Source organism: Anolis sagrei, chromosome 2 (genome assembly GCF_037176765.1).
Source record: "Anolis sagrei isolate rAnoSag1 chromosome 2, rAnoSag1.mat, whole genome shotgun sequence".
Classification (NCBI taxonomy): domain Eukaryota; kingdom Metazoa; phylum Chordata; class Lepidosauria; order Squamata; family Dactyloidae; genus Anolis; species Anolis sagrei.
This window is the reverse complement of record NC_090022.1, coordinates 197357297-197378386: the sequence shown is the minus strand read 5'-3', so window position 1 is coordinate 197378386 and position 21090 is coordinate 197357297. Positions and strand designations below refer to the sequence as shown.

General features: G+C 40.6%; 1 protein-coding gene and 1 non-coding gene across 6 annotated transcripts in view; both read left to right on the top strand.

The window, feature by feature from the left end:
* The window catches only part of CHD4 (chromodomain helicase DNA binding protein 4), a 44988-nt gene extending 25987 nt beyond the window's left edge, over positions 1 to 19001 (top strand). For 3 of the 5 annotated variants that reach the window (XM_067464327.1, XM_067464326.1, XM_067464325.1), the window contains exons 18-39: positions 1071 to 1192; positions 1305 to 1478; positions 1784 to 1925; positions 3201 to 3332; positions 3464 to 3581; positions 3769 to 3893; positions 4863 to 5127; positions 5217 to 5389; positions 6409 to 6763; positions 7584 to 7672; positions 8382 to 8515; positions 10295 to 10439; positions 11388 to 11553; positions 11841 to 11956; positions 12878 to 13004; positions 13145 to 13222; positions 13314 to 13451; positions 13545 to 13653; positions 13871 to 14003; positions 15610 to 15805; positions 18145 to 18326; positions 18498 to 19001. In XM_067464327.1, the coding sequence (XP_067320428.1) occupies positions 1071 to 1192; positions 1305 to 1478; positions 1784 to 1925; positions 3201 to 3332; positions 3464 to 3581; positions 3769 to 3893; positions 4863 to 5127; positions 5217 to 5389; positions 6409 to 6763; positions 7584 to 7672; positions 8382 to 8515; positions 10295 to 10439; positions 11388 to 11553; positions 11841 to 11956; positions 12878 to 13004; positions 13145 to 13222; positions 13314 to 13451; positions 13545 to 13653; positions 13871 to 14003; positions 15610 to 15805; positions 18145 to 18326; positions 18498 to 18515 (3237 nt within the window). In that variant the 3' untranslated portion in view covers positions 18516 to 19001. The remainder of the gene's footprint in view (positions 1 to 1070; positions 1193 to 1304; positions 1479 to 1783; positions 1926 to 3200; positions 3333 to 3463; positions 3582 to 3768; positions 3894 to 4862; positions 5128 to 5216; positions 5390 to 6408; positions 6764 to 7583; positions 7673 to 8381; positions 8516 to 10294; positions 10440 to 11387; positions 11554 to 11840; positions 11957 to 12877; positions 13005 to 13144; positions 13223 to 13313; positions 13452 to 13544; positions 13654 to 13870; positions 14004 to 15609; positions 15806 to 18144; positions 18327 to 18497) is intronic. The other 2 variants (XM_060762642.2, XM_067464328.1) reach the window with 2 other exon arrangements.
* LOC132769568 (small Cajal body-specific RNA 11) lies at positions 11590 to 11727 on the top strand. The gene has a single exon (XR_009630893.2). It is a non-coding gene; the product is annotated as a small Cajal body-specific RNA 11 (non-coding RNA).
* Positions 19002 to 21090: the final 2089 nt, after the last annotated feature.

Below are 21090 nucleotides of genomic sequence, written 5' to 3'. Positions count from 1 at the left end.
GATAGAAATTAAGATGATGATGAGATCTTGGAATATGCCCTGCAGCTCACATGTGTTGCACATATGTATCACACAGTTGTGATAACTAGGTATTTTTAATTACAAAAATGTGAGTCAAGCACCAAAAGGGTTAAATGGATGCAATGATTCAGCAAAAGCTGTGGTTCTATATAAGCAGGTGTGCATGTAACTTAGTAGCCTCAGTCTGTGAGAGGTCTCTGTGGGAGAAGAGCCTCGGTGTGTTAGTAGGCCTCAGTGTGAGAGAGGCATATGACAGAGACCTCAGTGGGAGATAGGCCTCAGCGTTGGTAGGCCTCGATTTGAGAGTGCCTGGTGTGAGAAGCTTCTGTGAGAGAAGCCCCAGGTTGAAGGCCATTGTGTGTGAAGGCTGCTGTTTGTAAAAAACCTACTATGTGAAGCTGTTGTGTAACTTAGGTGTGAGAAGAGGCTCTGTAAGAGCAAAGCTGTTTCTCTGCATGAGAAAGAAACTGCATTGGGGGCAAAGAAGGAAGTATAAAGAACTTTATATGTGTTATGAAAACCTTGCTCTTGTAAATAGTACAATCATATTATTTTGCTATAAAGAAAAGCCTCCTATGGAAGAGATAACACTGGTCTGTGTATTTTTGTTCTTCTGTCACTTTTGGCTACTGGTGCTGGATCATGCTGCTGCTGATAAGTTACTCTAATGTGCATTTATGAGGAGGGTCTTTTGTTATTAAGCCCACTCGCCTAACATAACCTGCTTTTAGAAATAATTAAACAATATTTGTCTGAAACCTGTTTCTTCTTCAGACAAATATTGTAACTACCTTGCATCTACTGTCACTCCCCAAATCTCTGGAATCTTCATTTTAGTCTCATGTTTATTTTATTTTGTTGTAGTTGTGGAACAGGTTGGTATTTCAAAGTGTTATGAGGCTATTACAGCTTTACATTGGTAAGGAATTGTTCAGTTAGTATAAAGTTAATGACAAGGTAAGTGGTTTGTCTTCCTGTACAAGAGTTCTAAATATTTGAGAACATAGTAATAAACCTCTCCTTTTCTTTCTTTCCAATGCTGCTTTCAGTTTTTCCGGGTGCTGAATGGTTACTCTCTCCAGCACAAACTCCTGCTCACAGGGACCCCCCTACAGAATAATCTGGAGGAATTGTTTCACCTTCTTAACTTCCTGACACCAGAGCGATTTCAGTAAGTTCATCAGACCATAGTTGGGCACAGCTTAGTTCTCCACTTGCTTTTTCAGAGGTCCTGTTTTTTTTTTTTTTTTTTTTCCTGAGTATTTATCTGAATTATCTTGTAGCAACCTTGAGGGCTTTCTGGAGGAGTTTGCGGACATTGCTAAGGAAGATCAGATCAAAAAGCTTCATGATATGTTGGGCCCGCACATGCTGAGACGCTTAAAGGCAGATGTCTTCAAGAACATGCCTTCCAAGACAGAGCTCATTGTCAGGGTGGAACTAAGCCCTATGCAAAAGTGAGTGCCATCTAGTTACCTGTTTCTTTTTGTTGAGCAAATAAGGTTGAAATTACTGGATTCCATCTTTCTTTTTTAGTCTTGGGATGCTGATTTAGAATCAAATATGTGATGCACTCAGATTTCTTTTTTTAGTCTCCCATGCTTGCTCAGATGCATAAAATAGATGTTTACCAATCAGGGGCCCAAGTAGTTTGGGTTTGGTAAAAAGAGAACCGTGCTTCTGTATTCTGATGCTAAATATCTACAGCTGATCAGTATTATGTGAAAAGAGGATAGCAAAGTGAGTGTTGATATTGTTTCAGGAAATACTACAAATATATCCTGACAAGGAATTTTGAGGCCCTGAATGCCCGTGGTGGCGGCAACCAAGTTTCTCTACTCAATGTGGTTATGGATCTGAAGAAATGTTGCAACCACCCATATCTCTTTCCCGTAGCTGCTATGGTAAGTACAGTCGAGTTACAGATATCGAACTTCCATGCGACTACTAATTAAAAACAAGGGTGAGACAACAGGAAGTGAGAGGAAGTTACCTCTAGGAAGGTAAATTAACTCATGAAAGAGTTATGGGGAAAAGGGGTCTCAACCAAAGCTTTATAACGAATCCTTGTTTCCACGACCACCCCAAATTTTCAAAATCCAATCGTCACAGGGACAGAAAGTGAGGTGAAATGTTCTGAACAGGGTACAGGCAGCAAAACAAATATTACAAGGGTGTTAATGCTATCCTAAACTTTTTTAAAAAGTTTTTGACTGGAGTTACATTTTTAAAATGTGCCTGTTCTGACTCCTATACAAATTGAACTTAAGAAGAAACTTACAGACTTAGGTTGTTTGTAACCTTGGAATTGCCTGTATTCAATTTGTGATTTGTGTGTTAAGAATTAGGCAGTTTGCTTGATGCTTTTTTAAAATCCTGGTTATTGCTTTTCAAGCTAATTTATACGGCCTCATCTTCAACTATCCCTTGGTATCTTAATTATTACTTCAACGTCAGCCTTTTATTACAGTCACTGTCAAGGGTAATCTTATAATTTGATGGTCATCTCAAATGCAACTGAATTGGGCTGAAATGTGACATTTCCTAAGTAGTGGAAGATACATTTGTTGCTGTTCACCTTCTTCCATGGTGCAAATAGGGTTTTCTTCCAAATAAAAGATACCCTAAAGGCACCAGATTGCGGGGTGAGCCCTGTCTGTCAGCTCCAGCTTCCCATGCGAGGACATGAGAGAAGCCTCCCACAGGATGGTATAACCTCCGGGCGTCCCTTGGGCAACGTCCCTGCAGATGGGCAGTTCTCTCACACCAGAAATGACTTGCAGTTTCTCAAGCTGCTTCTGACATGAAAAAAAAACCAGATCCCATTTGATCTTGGAAGCTAAGTTAATATTTGGATGGGAGACCACCAATAAATCCCAGGTGTGGCAGGTTACATTTCAGAGGAAGAAATGGCAAAACCATCTCCTTGCATGTGAAATTCATGGGATCACTAAAAGTTAACAGGCCTACACATAGAGAGAGATGCAAATGAGACATACCCAACTTTATAAACTAATGAACTACTAGAGCAGCACTGGTAAAAAATAAATGTAAGGCTGTGGAATGCATTCACAGTAAACTAAACTGACACTTGTGAATAGCTATCAGACCAAGACCATCACCTTTACTAATACCTTCCCTCCTTGCTATATCTTTTTTCCCTTTCTTTCTATATCCAGGAAGCACCAAAGATGCCCAACGGGATGTTTGATGGCAGTGCTTTAATTCGTGCCTCTGGGAAGTTGCTTCTGCTGCAAAAGATGTTGAAGAACCTCAAGGAGGGTGGGCACAGAGTGCTGATTTTCTCTCAGGTATACCAAGGACAATCATTTCTTGCTTTGACTGTGGATGATGGTATATCACAGTAGCCATCAAAATGGTGGCAGGTGAGCTCCATGAATTTCGTGTGTCTTCATTTCCATTTGTTTCTCTTTTTTTAAAGATGACTAAGATGCTAGATCTGTTAGAAGACTTCCTGGAACATGAAGGATATAAGTATGAGAGAATCGATGGTGGAATCACAGGAAATATGCGCCAAGAAGCCATTGATCGTTTTAATGGTATGGATATGAAAGGAGGATATAGCACCTTGGGGAAGTTTGAATCCTCTTCCTCCCCTGTCCAAATCTTTGTCAGTTTTGTTGAATGCCACTTTTTACTATCCTGGTTCATCTGAGGAACCTCTGAAAAATGAAAAGACTGGGCATTTTAAGCCTATAATATCTGACAGTGTATTGTCTTTTCTAGCTCCTGGTGCCCCACAGTTCTGTTTCCTACTTTCCACAAGAGCTGGAGGCCTTGGTATCAACCTTGCCACTGCAGACACAGTGATCATCTATGATTCAGACTGGAATCCACATAATGACATCCAGGTGAGTTTAATCCACAGGATAAGAACATCTGGAATAATAAAAGATTATTTAAAGTCCTAAATAAATTCATACCTGAAAATCAGTCTTTCTTCTTAAAGGAAATACTCGGGACAATCTGAGAGTAGTCTTGGGCACAATTGAATTCCTGGATAAACACAATGAAAGAAAAGCAGCACTAGTGTTCATAGACACAGAAAAAGCATTTGATAATTTTAATTGGGAGTCTTCATTTACAATTTTATTAAAATGGAATTTGAAACCAATATATTGTGGATTAGAGCAATTTCTAAATCACAAACTTCCAAAAACATTCGTGAACAGAGAAGTTTCTAAAGATTGTATGATTCAAAAGGACACAAGTCAAGGGCGCTTATTGTCCCCACTGTTATTCATCTTGGCATTTCAAGTGTTGTTAAGAAAGATAAAGAGAAAAGGAAAAATCAGAGCGCTCAAAATGAGGAATGAAATATTCAAAAGGCGATCATTCACAGATGATTGAATGATTATAATAGAAGATCTGCTAGAAAATGTAGAGAATTTACTACATATATTGGAAGAATTTAGAAAAATAATAATTGTAAAATAAATACACAAAAAACAAAAGTTCTTACAAAAAGAGAAGAATAAATTAAAATATCAGGACTAAAATAGAAACAAGTAAAATACCTAGGAATAACATTTGCAAATAAGAATAGTATTTCAAGACAATTATGAGAAGGCATGGAAAGAAATAAAAACAGATATACAAAGATGGAACAAATTAAAGTTGTCACTATTGAGAAGAAGTCATCTATCAAAATGAATATACTACCAGAGCATCTGAGATAGAATGTGAAGAACTCTGTTAAAGAAGAATGGATGATGAAAGCCTGTGGCATTGGGAGGGAAAGAAAATAAAAATTCCTAAGCCAGTGAGGAAAATGTTGTGAATTGTGGACTTTTTTCTCCCATCTCTTTTCTCTCTGTCAGGCCTTCAGCCGTGCTCACCGAATTGGGCAAAATAAGAAAGTGATGATTTATCGTTTCGTCACAAGAGCCTCAGTAGAAGAGCGAATCACACAAGTGGCCAAGAAGAAAATGATGCTGACCCATTTGGTCGTGAGGCCAGGGTTGGGATCAAAGACTGGCTCTATGTCAAAACAGGAGCTAGATGATATCCTCAAGTTTGGCACCGAGGAACTTTTCAAAGACGAAGCTACAGAAGGTGGTAAAAACCTGCGCAATGTAGCACAAAGTAAGTGAACCAATTATTAACATTTCTTTGGCTCTAGCGTGTGCTTTGGTCCTTGGAATTACAGCCAAACCTTTGTTCTCCTGCCCCAGGTGATATCAAAGAAGGTGAGGATATCAGTGTCATTCATTACGATGACAAGGCAATTGAACGTCTCCTGGACCGTAACCAAGATGAAATAGAGGACGCTGAGATCCAGGGTATGAATGAGTACCTGAGTTCTTTCAAAGTGGCTCAGTATGTGGTGCGTGAAGAGGAAATGGGGGTAAGTAAGAATGTATTAACTGCCTCTTAACTTTTTCCTTGGTATAAAGTACCTCTTCAGCAGATGTTTCAGACAGCAAGTCTCACAGTCCCTTGCTATTAGCCATACTGAGCATGACAAATGGGAGTTGTAAGCCAGAATACCTTGAAGGGCTAAACATTCAATGTCCTTGCTATAGACATTCCCTGTTTGGAAGTAAACCCTATTAGGACTTCGTCTGAGTGAGCCTGTATATGCCGTCTTACATCGCATAATAATCACACTTCTTAGCCCTTTTCATTTTGATTGAACAAAGGGGATGCAACTATTACCCGATGGGGGAAAAAAATCTGTCTTTGATTCTCCAATTTCTGGGTTGATGTTTTTAAAAACTGCCTTTTTAAAAAGTTGGTTATGGGGTATTTAAGTTGTATTTTTGGTTATTTTTTTTAATTTTTTAATAAGTTTACAGTTAGGTTGCTTGTATATTGTTTGATGTATTCTCTTTTGATATAATTTGTTTATATGTTCTTCATAGGCATTGAATGTTTGCCATATGGAAACTGCCTTGAGTCCCTTCGGAGAGATAGGGCAGTCTCTCACACCAGAAGCGACTTGCAGTTTCTCAAGTTGCTCCTGACACGACCAATAATAATAATAATAATAATAATAATAATAATAATTGCAAGACAGGAGGTGGAGGAGGTATGACAACAAACAGATCCATTTCTGTGTTTTATAAAACTGCCTTTAAACTTGCAGAAAGAAGGAAAGAAGAGGGAAGATTCCCCTTCTTTTCTTTCGTTCTCCAAATCAAGGCTATTTACAAAATCTGAAATGGAGTTCTTTGGAAGAAGGAGGGAAGATCTGCGTTCCAGAGATCTCAATTTCAGGTTTTTAAAACTAACTTATGTTTGTAGAAGGAAGGAAGGAGGAACACAAAAAAACCCAAATTTCACCAGTCAAAAAATAGAATGCGACTATTATGCGATGAAATGCACTGAATGCACTATTCTTAAGATTCAGTATTTCTGTGGTAGGAGGAAGAGGAGGTTGAACGGGAGATTATTAAACAAGAAGAGTCAGTGGACCCAGATTACTGGGAAAAGTTGCTTCGTCATCATTATGAACAACAGCAAGAAGACCTGGCCCGGAATCTGGGGAAAGGCAAGCGTATCCGCAAGCAAGTCAACTACAACGATGGTTCCCAGGAGGATAGAGGTATGCAGAGAGGTATGCAAGTGAAGGGGTTTATGGTAGTGTGTTCCTTTCCCCCAGACAACTTAGCTGTGCATTTTGCCTTTCCAGATTGGCAGGATGATCAGTCAGATAATCAGTCTGATTATTCTGTTGCCTCTGAGGAAGGAGATGAAGACTTTGATGAAAGATCAGAAGGTAGGTTATTTGGTTTTGTGCCCTTCTCCTTTTTGGATATGAAATTTGGGGAATGAAATGATTAATCTAGAGGAAATACTGAGGACATCTGTGGTATCATGGTTGGAATGTCAGAAAAGATTAGAGAGGTCCAGGTTAAAATCTTTGAGACATGAGCTGATTGACCTTGAGGTAGTCACTGCATCTCGGCTTACCTGAGAAAAAATGGTAGAGGTGAGAGACATGTGTATGCTGTCTTGACACAGCACAGTATACCCTGAATCAGAGAAATAAGGTAGAGATTCTTCACATACTCCCTCTATCCATTCCTACCCCTTATATATGTGTATAACAGAGCTTTCCAAACTCTGTGTCATAACACATTGGTGTGTCAGCTGCAATGTTTAGGTGTCTCATGCTAATGTAACTAGAATCCTCTTAATCTATGTGAAATAAGCAATAAATCATATATTTCAAAAATATAAATAAAAAGTTTTCATGGAATATGATGTGTTCCCACACATTTTGTTTTTGCATTCATTTATGACAAAAATCTTGGAAATTTTATTGTTGTTATTATACTACTCATATATGTATGTCTAGATTTTTTTCAGGGGACATACGTGTCCTCTGAATGTGTCCGTATGTCGTGTATGTATCCGTCTCTCTTATGGGGCGTTTGTTTGGTAGTAAAACTGAATTACTGTGTCACTAAATGATGCATATCTAAAAAGTGTGTCACCAACATGAAATGTTTGGAAAACTTTGGTGCATAGTGTATTGAAGTCCATTAACTTCATTATACCGCTCTTGCTTTTTTTTTTCTTTTTGGTCTTGCCAGCTGCTCGCCGACCGAACCGCAAAGGCTTAAGGAACGACAAAGACAAGCCACTGCCCCCTCTGCTTGCCCGTGTTGGAGGCAACATAGAGGTAATTTATAGTGTATGATACATTGGGAGTTGTGTGATGAAGTTTGACACAGGAACCTTTTAGATGAATAAAATGATGAGGGACATAGGCCTTTGATGCTGGTGGGTTTTATGTATGTGAAAGTTGGAATAGTGAAAAAAGCTGAGAGGAAGAAAATCAGAGCATTTTAGACATGTGGGAGAAGAGTTCTGTGGATATCAGGACAGCTGAAAATAAAAGTGAATGGATCCTAGAGCAAATCGAGTCCCAACTTTAACTAGAAGCAAAGTTGACTAGACTGGGATGGTCATCTTCCAGACATACTGTATTTCTTCAGTTCTAAGACACTTTTCCTCCTACATAAACATATCTAAAAATGAGGTGTGCCTTAGAATTGCAGGTGTATCTTATGTGTTTTTGTTGTGAGTGGTTGTACTGAAATTAAGGTCTGTCTTACAGTTAAAGAAATATGGGTATCATGAAACAATGTGACTCACAGGAAAATATGCCAATATTTAATAATGAGGAAAATAGTTGGAAAAGGAGGAGACCACACTCCTCTTTGCCTTCTCTTCTGCAGGCTAAACATGCCCTGCTCTTTAAGCCACTCCTCATAGGGCTTGTTCTCCAGACCCTTAATCATTTTAGTCATCCTTCTCTGAACGCATTCCAGCTTGTATATGTTGAATATGATTTCCTCCCTTTCTCATGACCTTGTGTTGTCCTTCAGGTTCTGGGCTTTAATGCTCGCCAGCGGAAGGCCTTCCTTAATGCCATCATGCGCTATGGAATGCCTCCTCAGGATGCCTTTACCACTCAGTGGCTGGTGCGAGATCTCCGAGGAAAATCAGAGAAGGAGTTCAAGTGAGTTTTTGCAAGCTTTGAGGAGGGGAAACCTTTTTTGTTTAATTATTTGTAAATGTGCATGTTTATCGAAAAGAACAACAATAAGAATCTATACTTAGGTATAATACATAAACAAAGGCAATATTTTCTAACATCTATACAGTAATTGGTTGTAGCTATACCTTTTCTTCCTCCCACTTGTCTCATTGTAGTGACTTTGGGTTAGAGATGGATATGTATGGTTATGTTCTTCCTTCCCATTAAAATATTTCTCGTTTCTTCCGTCTAGCATAATAGTCACTATTTGAAGATTCCATACAAAAATTCTAACAGGTTAAATTATGACGCCTTTTATAAAAAACATTTCTCTCTTTCTTTTTTCAAAATTTAGAAATGATCCCCAGTCTTTGATAAAGGGTTTTTTTGTGTGTGTTTTTCTTGTTTATATTATCAATTTCCACTATTCCAAAAACTTTTACAATCTATTCTTCCATTGTCGGAAGGTGTAAATTCTTCCAAAGTTGTGTATATAGCATCCGTGCTGCTGTTACCATGTAGTGCAGTACTTTGTAGTTTAGTTATTTTGTTTGTTTATTTGGCATTCCCAATAAAAATAATTAAGGCTGTAATTGTAGCTTTGATTTAAACATTTCCTATGAAGTTTTTTGTGCTTTGACCCAGAATGAGGAATAGCTTTTAAAGTTCCATGGAAAAGATAGAGGAGGTTTTAACTTTTTTAAACTTATCAGAAAGGGAAGTGTGACAGACAGGCAACAAATTCTACAATGGAAGAGAAATGACAGGATTTGACAGGCAGTGTCTGGAGAGAAAGTGATATGAACTATACCAGCCATAGTGGCATAATACAGTGTAGTGCCTCTGGGTTGTTACTGATGCTATTGCTATGCTTAGTCGATGTGAAGTAAGAGAACAGGGTCTTTACTTTGTCACTTACTGTCTTCACTATGAACAGAACAAACCCGCTCTTCCTTGGAAACGACACACTGTAACCATTATTTAATTTGTCATTTTGAGGCTACCTAAATGACTTCTTTTCTAGGACTGTTAAGAAATTTCTGCTAATCTCATTTTTATGGGAAAGAAATAACAATAATAATACTATTTTTTTTATGTCTCACCTGCCTCTCCTTGTGGGTTGAGGCGATTCACAACAAATGTTCAAATTTCAAAAACATTATTTATTTGTGTCCTAGTAATACACTAGGGTCCCCCTAGTGGTGCAGTGGGTTAAATCACTGAGCTGCTGAACTTGCTGTCTGAAAGGTTGGCAGTTCAAATACAGGGAGCAGAGTGAGCTTCCACTGTTAGCCCCAGCATCTGCCCACTTAGCAGTTAGAAAACATGCAAATGTGAATAGATCAATAGGTACCGCTTCTGCGGGAAGGTAACGGCGCTCCATACAGTCATGCCGGCCACATGACAAGGGGGTGTCTACAGACAATGCTGGCTCTTCAGCTTTGAAATGGAGAGGAGCACCACCCCCCAGAGTTGGACACGACTAAACTTAATGTCAATGGGGAACTTTTACTTTTTAGTAATACACCCAATAGAATATGTTGTTGTTTTTTTTGGGGGGGGGGGGGTGGACAATTGTAACTAAAAGAGCATTTCTAAACTAATTTGGATACGTGAACATTGTGCTTACAGGCACTCATACACAGATTTCTTTGGCTGTCACAGAAAGGTAACTAATGTGATGGTGATGCTGATACAAACTGGGAAAAGGTAGCTAAATCCCAAGAAATTGGAATTCAGGCCCCCTCTTCCTTTCCGCAGGGCCTATGTCTCCCTCTTCATGCGCCACTTGTGTGAACCAGGAGCAGATGGGGCAGAAACATTTGCTGATGGGGTCCCACGTGAGGGTCTGTCGCGGCAGCATGTCCTCACCCGGATAGGGGTCATGTCACTCATACGAAAAAAGGTAGGAACTTAAAAAAAAAAACCCGACTTGTTACTTCATGAGGTTAAGGAAGTTTTTTCTTGTTTGCCTTCAGGCCATTTCCAATTTAGAGTTGCAATATCACAAGGTTTTTATGATAAGGTTTATTCAGAGAGGGTTTGCTTGTGCCTTCCTCTGAGACCGAGACTTCCCCAACCAAGATCACCGAGTGGGCTTCCATGGCTGAGTGGAGATTTGATCCCTAGTCTCCAGAGCAGTGGTTCTCAACCTGTGGGTCTTCAGATGTTTTGGCCTACAACTCCCAGAAATCCCAGCCATTTTACCAAATGTTAGGATTTCTGGGAGTTGAAGGCCAAAGCATCTGAGGACCCACAGGTTGAGGACCACTGTCTTAGATGCTGCTTAAAAGTTTCTAGGTAATTATTAATATGTCACATGCAGTATGATATAATGGTTTGAGCATTGGAGCTCAAATCTGGAACCCTTGTTTTCCTGGGGAGTCAGAATGGCCCCTTCCCTGCTATCCTTCCAGCAGCAGGCTCAATGCTTTTTATTCAGACAGGTTTTTAAAGAAGATTTAAGATTAAGTCAGAAGGTGCAGACGTGTTTTTAATTGGTTTTAAAGGTTTTAACTGTTCATTTTAAATTACATTAATGTTTAATTCTATTTTAATGTTTGTATATTTTTATGTACAGTATTGGTTTTATTGTGAGCCGCTTTGACTATTTTCTTTTAGAGAGAAAAATTGGGGTATAAATAACAAAAATTACTCCTTCTTGGCCAGCCATGGAAACTCATTGGGTGACCTTGAGCAGATCACAGACACTGTCTCAAAAGCGCATCATAGGGACAGCATAATGAAAGGCTTTTCCTTCCTGTTTCTGCATTAGTCCAGAAATATAGAAATACTGTTTCATTGGTTCTGATTTTGAAGATGTAAGAACTTGAGTGTTGTAATTTTTGGTTAGGTGCAAGAGTTTGAACACGTGAACGGACGCTGGAGTATGCCAGAACTAGCGGAGATAGAGGAAAACAAGAAGTTGTTGCAACCCAGTTCTCCTTCACCCAAAACCCCAACTCCCTCTACACCAGGAGACACACAGCCTAACACACCTGCCCCTGTTCCCCCACTTGGTGAGGATCTTCGGTTTTTATACTTCTCAGAGAGCTCCGTCCAGCCTCCAATTCCCACCCTTCTTTCCAAAGCTTTGGAAGAGAGGGCTTGCGGCGGACGTAGATCAAATTAACTCTTACTTTAGGAGGGTTTCTCAGAGCTCTGAATTGCCCTCAAAGGCACAAGAGGACATATTTGTGGGATATTTGCTTGGTAAAGGGTTCTGCTACAATATTGCTTTCTCTTGAGGATTGGAATGAGGAGTTCATTTTAAAATGTATTTCTCTTTTCCTTGTGCCAATTTTAGAAGAGGGTGTGAAAGTGGAAGAGGTTCCTTGTACCAAGGATCAAGGAGATCAAACAGAAGTTAAGAAGGAGATTAGTTCCAGTGCTACTGCTGCTGAAAACGAAGTCCCAGCTGAGGTAAGGTTCTCTTAGACCACATTTCTCTTTACAAAAACCTGCAGGAGTTCTGCAATCTACAGGGGAATGCTTTCTCTCAGTCGTGTCCTGATCATAGGCTTGCTTGGTAAAGACAGGCTTATCAGTGGTTGCTTCCCTGGAATTCCCTTCTGTGGGAGGCTAATAATAATAATAATAATAATAATAATAATAATAATAATAATAATAATAATACCTTTTATTTATATTCCACTACTATCTCCCAAAGGTACTCGGGCAGCTTACAAGCACACAGTGGTGCCATACAACATGTAAAATATTATATAACAACATTAAAACCAATAACCCCCTTACTGCTTTCCTTTTGCTGGCAGGCAAAGATTTTCTGTTTAAGCAAGCTTTTCATATGTAAGATCAAAAGATTATAGAATTGGAGGAGACCATAGGGGGCCATCCAGTCCACCCCCCCCCCCCCGATCATGCAGGAAAGGCACAATCAAAGCACTCCTGACAGGTGGCCAACCAGCCTCTAAAAGCATCCAAATAAAGAGCTTCCACCATACTCCCAGGCAGAGACCTCTGCTGCTGAACAGCTCTTATGGCCAGGAAGTTCTTCCCAATGTACAGGTGTAATAGTGTTCAAGGATGAAGAAAGCTCTCAGTTCTTTTAGCTGATCTTGTATATGGGGAGAGGGGTGTCTTGAGTGGTTGTTTTTTTTTTAATACTGCTGCAAGTGACTCACTCTGTGCGCGCGTGTATGTGTATTTGGGTCAACGACCAGCATTAAAACAAACAGTAAAACATAAGGTTAGGCATTAAAATACAATTTTAAAAAGCAGAGTTCATATACAATGTGGAGTAAGAGTTATTTGATTAACAGTGGTAAAAGCTGAGATAAAATATTAGAACTATGTGACTGAGCTATCCTTTTCCACACATAGCAGGGTCCCCCTCCAACAGAGACTCCCTCACAGGAAGCAAAATCTCCTGTGAATGCTGCAGAAGTGGAAGAAAAGAAACCAGATGAACCACAAATAAAAGAGGAGCCAATGGAGACAGAAAGTAAAGGTGTGAATTGATATATGCTGTGCTTTAGTATTGAATGGGACCTGTCTCTCTTGGACTGTCAAATCAAGCTGCTTTGGGACTAAAGTGGCTAATGCTTGGAAGATGGGTTACCAATTAGAAGAGTGTTTTTTTTCTTGCAGCTGATATAGAGAAGGTTGAAGAGAAGGCCCCAGCAGACCCACCCACAGAGCCTCCAACTATAAACCTAGAAGAGAAGGGTAAGCATGTTAAAGCTTGTTTAATGTATAGATGTAGTCCCTGCGGAGACTGCCTACTCAGCCTCACATAACCTGTATTCCTTCTTTCTAGAAGAGAAGAAAGAGGATGAAAAGAAAGATGTGGTGATGCTCCAGAATGGAGAAACGCTCAAAGAGCCTACTGATGACAGGCACAAGAAGGCCCTGAAGCAGCGATTCATGTTCAATATTGCCGATGGTGGCTTCACTGGTAATAGTTGTTTTAAGGATTATCTATTGCCTGGGAATTGTGGTTTATGCATGTGAGGAAAATACATTTTTGGACATGCTTTCCTCCTTGCAGAGTTGCATTCCCTGTGGCAAAACGAAGAGCGGGCAGCTACTGTTACTAAGAAGACCTATGAGATCTGGCACCGGCGTCATGACTACTGGCTCCTGGCAGGAATCATCAAGTATCCTTTTTCTAGAGCAGACGTCTCAAAACGCATTTTCATCTAGGGCCACAGTAGCCTTATGGTTGCCTTCAAATTGCCACGAATCCATGGACAGAATATCTGAGGATTCAGATAATGGGGGTAGTTTTCTTCCTTTGTTTTAAAAGAAACACTCTCATGATTTACACTTTGAAAGACTTCCCAAGTTATTTTTTCTGATCTTAGCTGATTTCAGCCATGGTTATGCTCGGTGGCAAGATATCCAGAATGATCCTCGTTACGCCATTCTCAACGAACCTTTCAAGGGCGAAATGAACAGGGGCAACTTCCTGGAGATAAAAAACAAATTCTTGGCCAGACGGTTTAAGGTGAGCACCTGTAATTCTAATACAGCTTGATCTCCCTAGCTGCAAAATATTGAACTGCTTTGGTTTCTACTGAAAGCAGAGTTTAATTTTTCCTTCTGGACTTTCTGATAAATTAAGAGCTGTACTTTGCAGAATATGTGTGGATTGTAATGAATATATTAGCACATGGTATTTTAAACAGTAGTGGTAGGACTAGAGCTAGATGTTGATATTGGAGTCTTCTGGATACCAATAAATGGTGGATGCCCTCTTACTGCAAAAACGCTTTGAGCCTGATTTTCTCCAAAACACCTGGGGACCCACAGGTTGAGAACCACTGGTCTATTGGATCTCTTAACAAATGGCTACCCATGTTGTGCTTAAAGACCTTCAGAGAAGGGAGACTCCATTACCCTCCAAGGCAGCATATTCCACTGCCTAACAATTCTTCATAATGCTTTGATGGAATCTGTTTCTTCCAATTTTAATCCATTGTGCTATTATCAACATTTACATTGAGGATTAATTCTTCAAATGTCTTGCTTACTGTTAAGCATTAGTTATCTTTTGATTCAAAGTGGTGGACTGCTGCTTATGCATAGATTGGGATTCTTTGAGGTAGAATCACCTGAGACACAATTCCATATAGGTACATAACCTGAAATCACTTATTCATTCAATATAGCTGAATGTATGCTTTATAGAACTTTGATAAATAGGCGATATATTTGAAGCTGCTGCTCCTGTTCAGCAAGAAAATTTCAGAACAGGGACAGATACAGAGAAGAGTACGTAAATAAAGGGCTGGAGCAATTGCTCTGAGAAGTAAGAGTACGATGTTTGAAGCTGTTGAGCTTCAGAAAGGGGGCAAGTACTACTGTGGTGGAAGCATGTGAAATTATTCTTTGACATGGGGAAAGTGGTTGAGGAGACGTTTTTCATTGTTGTTTGGGAACCTGAGGTGATCTATTGAAGTGAGAAATTTAAAACCAGTAAAAAGAGGAGGCAGTAGGATTTAGTTCCACTAGAGTCAGTGCTTCCAAACTGGACAGAGCTAAAGAGACCAACTGACTTGGATGAGCATGGTGTCAGTGATAGGCGTGTTTATGCATTGATTCCAGCATTGGGGGTAGTGTATGAGTGTGTACTGATTGCTTGGGGATAGAACTGGAATGTTGTGAGCTTTTCCAAACAATATTTGTATTCTTCCTCTTACTCAGAACTTAAAGCAACATGCATTTTTCTTGCATATGCCTTCATTCTCACAAATATGTGAGTTAGATCAGGATAAAAGAGTTTGTCTAGTGTGGTTATGGCTCATGGCTGAGAGCATATAGATTTCCTATAGCCCAACCACTGCACTGACTCGTCCTCATGTAGTGTCTCAGAAGCATGTAGTTAACTGCTGCATTAGCAGAATTCTAAATTAGATCTGATGTAATACAGACTTTCTGAGGTCTCTTGTACTTAATAAAGTGTGTTGAAATAGGAACTAAAATGTGGACACATCAAATTATATGCACAGATCTATAAGAGGATCTGAAATGAGAGGGCCTTCTTTGGTTGGAAAAGATCTTTGGTGCACCACAGGCAAGTGGTGAACACACGTTTCCATGTCCTTGTGCAGCTGCTGGAACAGGCACTGGTGATTGAAGAGCAGCTACGGAGAGCTGCATATCTGAACATGTCAGAAGACCCCTCCCATCCTTCAATGGCCCTGAATACCCGTTTTGCAGAGGTGGAATGCCTAGCTGAGAGCCACCAGCATCTGTCCAAGGAGTCTATGGCTGGCAACAAACCAGCAAACGCAGTGCTTCACAAAGGTAAGGGGTTGCCAAGAGATCATACTGTATGAGGGCAGACTTGTATTATATTGCCACTGGCCCCTTCCCCCCAACCTCCATCCCATCTCTCCCCACCATGTTGCCTTTCATCCCTTAAATGGACATTCTTTTTCCCCCCTCAAGTAGAAGAAGCTATCTGGTGTTGGGGAGAAGCTCCTCCTTTTAGTCCAGGAAGACAGGCTTTGATTGTAAAATGTAGCTCTTGCCCCTTAAGGCTCAGTTGTGGCAGGCAAGTACCAATAGAACTTAGCACCTGGGCTGGCTGGGAGTCAGCTGCATTAAGATCACTACTGACCAAAAAGTCATGAGTTTGAAGCCAGCCCGGGTCAAAGTGAGCTCCTGACCAAAATTGTGTAGCTTGTTGTCGACCTTTGCAGCCCAAAAGACAGTTGCATCTGTCAAGTAGGAAATTTAGGTAAATGTGGGGAGGCTAATTTAACTGATTTATGAGGCTATAAAAATCTCCAGGAAGTATGCAAAAAATGAAGAAAGTACTTCATCGTGTCACAAACAACTGGTGAAGTGACAGCACCCCTGGTGGCCAGAAGCTGGAATGTTAAATAGCCCCTGAGTGCCTTGCCTATATATGTTGTGTGTCTATGGCATTGAATGTTTGCCATGTATATGTACATTGTAACCCACCCTGAGTCCCCTACAGGGTGAGAAGGGCAGAATATAAATACTGTAAATAAATAAATATGTGACAAATAGAAAGCAGTACAGTTCCAAAAAATGCCTGAGGCAGAGTAAGGTAGTCTCTATTCAATCATACTCTGGCATTCGGACTGATGGGGAATTCTTTCCTCAGGCCTCTCTCAGTCTGAATGGGCTTTTACTATAGCACTCTTCATAGTGCTCCTCTACTGCTGTCCCAGGCTCCAGTGCTCAGCTCTTTGACTGATGTCCTATCACCAGGCAATATTTTACAACTGACCTTTCTTTAGGGTTTGAAAATTAAGACTGGCAACTGCATGATTCTTGAGATTCCATTTTGAGGAGATACATATATTCTCTCAGGTGTTCATCCCATTATTTGACCTATAAAACTACTTTAAGGAAGCCATAAATAGCCAGTGCTAGTCTTAGTGTGCCAAGGAACATGGTCAAAATGCAAAAAATAAAATAAAATGTAAATACAAGGAAAACATGATTCAGACCCAATGGATATTGTCAGACTAACAAAGTCTTTGTGTGCCAAGGAACATGGTCGCTATTGAATGAGCGAATTTGCTGCTTTTATAATATTTTAGCATTCTAGTGCTAGCTGCCCTCCTCTTAAAAGAGGAGAAAAGGAAGTTCTGGACTTGTCTGTGAATGTCTGCTCTCTTCAGGGAAAGGAGGGCAGTTCACCCCCATAACATGCATGGTGTCATTCCGTTGCATAGCTTCTCATGTAAGGCAATGTCTGGGGAGAGCGTGGATGAGTTCCCTCTATCAGCTCCAACTCCATGCAAGGACATGAGAGAAGCCTCCCACAAGGATGTTAAAAACATCCGGGTGTCCCCTGGGCAATGTCCATGCAGACAGCCAATTCTCTCACACCAGAAGCGACTTGTAGTTTCTCAAGTTGCTCCTGACATGAAAAAAAAACCCTTTGTTGGGCGAGTAGGCTTATTAACAAAAGACCCTCTTCATAAATGTATAGCAGACGTAACTTAATAGCAGCTGCATGACCCAGCACCAGTAGCCTAAAGTGATAAAAAGAACAAAAAACACAGAATATTTTATATCTTCCACAGGAGGCTTTTTTTGTAGTAAAATTATATAGTTGCACTATTTATAATCACAGAATTTCCACAACACAAATAAAGTCCATTATACTTCATTTTTTGCTTCCTTGCTGGGGTTCATTCTTATGTAGATAAACAGCTTTGCTCTTACAGAGCCTCCTTTCACACTGAAATTACACAGGAGCTTCACATAGTAGCTTTACTTACAAGGCCTTTAACGAGGGGCTTCTTTCACCGAAGCATCTCACACACTGAGGTTTACCTCCTCAGGATTCTAGCTTTGGCCCACTAACTCTAAACAGGCTTCGGCCTACTAACTCTTTCAGTTCTTGACTCACACTTTGGTAATCAATATACCCAGTTAATTTTAAATATTTCTGACACCGTTTTCCAGGAGGCCTCTGTCCCTCTTTCTTTCTGCATACCTTGTTCTCTCCATATCCGGTGCTTTGGGCCTAGGAGCATTGTCAGATCTAATATCCAGGAACTCAGGATGGGAAGCCCCTTCCTTTCCCAAGACTAGCTTCCCTCCTTCCCTAAAGGAGAACAGATTCACAGGTAAGTCTGGAATTTCCTCTTTTCTTCCAGTGCTGAAGCAGCTAGAGGAGTTGCTGAGCGACATGAAGGCCGATGTGACGCGGCTACCTGCCACAATTGCCCGCATTCCTCCAGTGGCTGTGCGCCTCCAGATGTCGGAGCGCAACATCCTCAGCCGCTTGGCAAACCGTAGCAGCGAGCCGCCTCCTCCACCACCACCACCACCCCAGCAGGTAAGCACCTAGGTCTACCTTTCCACCTTTCTACTCCAACCCTTGCCATGAACTGGAGGGAGGGGGCCCATGGCGACTGCCCCAGCTGGGGTGGGTGGATTCGGGGGGGGGGAGGGGGAATCTGCGTGGCCTGTATTGTACTCAGTGAGCCTTTTATCTCCTCCGTCCTAGGTGGCACAGCAGCAGTGAGATACTGGTCCAGCGCTGCCAACACAGTGATACAGCTAAAGTGACATACGCTTCCTTGTTTGAATTTTGACCCCACTTCCCCCCTGCCTGGCACTCCTGTTCAGATGGTGTCATCTCTGCATGGGGGATGGCTGGAGAGAGGAGGAAGTACAATCTTCCATACGTTGCCAGTTGCACTTGGATTGCCCTTGGGTAACGGGAGACGTTGGATGGACTCTGTATATAGTGACTGGAGACTGCAGCGCCACATCTGTTACACAGACCTGGCTGCAGGGTTCACCACCATGGCCCACACTTCCTTGATTTTAATTTTATTTTGAGTTCATTTAACCAGGACAAGTGCAAGCAAAAGTCAGGACAGACACAGCTACCTCCATCAAGATCCTTTTAATACAAAAAACTGACTGGACTTGTCCTCTGAAACAGCTGGAAAAAAAGACAAAAAAATCTTGATAACATTGAAAATAAAGGTTTCCTTGTATTTTATTTGCCTCTGTCAAACTATTTGGGGGATTTTTACAGTGTTAAGTGCCTTCTAGCCTGGCAACCACCCAAGCAGCAGCCAGGCTTTGCTTTTAGGTTAAAATGATCAGCTCTCACGTTTTGTGAGGATCGCAAATAATAACTCCAGTCTGATTTGGATTTATGAGGTTAATTCTTGAAAGGGCTAATCAAATATATTTTGTTTTTTCCATAAACGTTTTGTATACAAGCAGATGGTTATCAGACTATGGGAGGGAGCACCAGTTGCTGATTCTGTACTTTAGTCTCAGCTGTGGTTTTTTTGCCATGAATCAGCCTGAGAGTTACTGTTGTCAGAAGTGGGGAAAGTTTGCAAGAATCTCTTCCAAACTGGTAAAGCTGATGTATAAGTACGTGTACTTAGCTACTTAATGCAATGCTTTTGTTCCCAGAATGGTATTGTGTGAATCTATGAAATCTCAAAGATTCCATTTGTGTACTGATGACTTGCTTTAAGATCATAATTGTTAGGGAAAACTATGCGAAATAAAGCAGAGCATCCAAAAACAATCAGGATACAAAAAGTTGAGCATCAGCTCATTAGCAAGCAAAGCCAAGTGATATGGCTGTAGAGAATTCAGAGCTTAGGAGCCAATCTTTTAAAAAATCACAAAAGGTTTATTTACAACTAGCCGTCCCCTGCCACGCGTTGCTGTGGCCCACTCTGGTGGTCATGGGGGTTCTGTGTGGGAGGTTTGGCCCAATGTTATCATTGGTGGGGTTCAGAATGCTCTGTGATTGTAGGTGAACTACAAATCTCAGCAACTACAACTCTTAAATGTCAAGATTCTATTTTCCCCAAACTCCACCAGTGTTCACATTTGGGCATATTGAGTATTTGTGTAGAGTTTGGTCCAGATCCATCATTGTTTGAGTCCACAGTGCTCTCTGGATGTAGGTGAACTACAACTCCAAAAACCAAAGGACACTGCCCACCAAACCCTTCCAGTATTTTCTGTTGGACATGGGAGAACTATGTGCCAAGTTTGGTTCCATTCCATCCTTGGTGGGGTTCAGAATGCTCTTTGATTGTAGGTGAACTATACATCCCAGCAACTACAACTCCCAAATGACAAAATCATTTTTTGAGTGAAGGACATACATTGGGTTGTTAGGTGTCTTGTGTCCAAATTTGGTGTCAATTTGTCCAGTGGTTTTCGAGTTCTGTTAATCCCACAAACGAACATTACATTTTTATTTATATAGATAATAATGAACTACCTATATTTCTTCATGGTAAAGAACTGGGTCTGAGCTACTCCAACATCCATCTCTTCTAACATTTCAACAGAAGAGAAAACTCAATCATTACATCTCTCCTGACACACAAGCAGAGAGAGATCTCAAAGCACACAGCACATACTCTCCATACTAAAGTGTAGGAAGGCAGAAGTCTGATTCAAAAAGGTTTGCAGTAGAAAAGTATCCAATTTAAAGAATGAGAGCAGAAAGAAGAGATGAAAACAGACACATTCCCAACTGTCATACAGGAGACATGGGGGAAAGGAAAACTCTCAGACTATTCTAATGCTAACCAATTTCTCCTCATTGAGGGCTTGAGACTTGATCAGTGTGGGGTTGCATTCCAACAATAACAACACCCAAACTGTACCATCATTACATAGTTTGGGTGTATTGTATAGTATAGTATAGTATAGTATAGTATAGTATAGTAATGGCTTCGCTAGGAAGCTCTATATAACACAGCTAATGTTCTACTATCCACTAGAATCTGCATATCCCAGGGCATTTTCTCCTTAAACAAGAATTTGGGGTTGGAGTGGGCAGGCGGGTAGATAGGCTTAAATTAGGCACAGGCCTGAGTCCCTCAGGACCACAAGCGCAGGATTGCTGATGTCTTGGAGGTCCAAACAGCTACTATAAGACAAGTAAAATCGTGAGACAAGCAGAAATGGCAGAAATAGCCTACAGAGCTTTCCAACCATTTCATGTTGGTGACACACTGTTTACACATGCATCACAACATATCTCATGAAAATCGTTTATTTTTATTTTTTGTTGTTGTAGGTTTTTCCAGACTATATGGCCATGT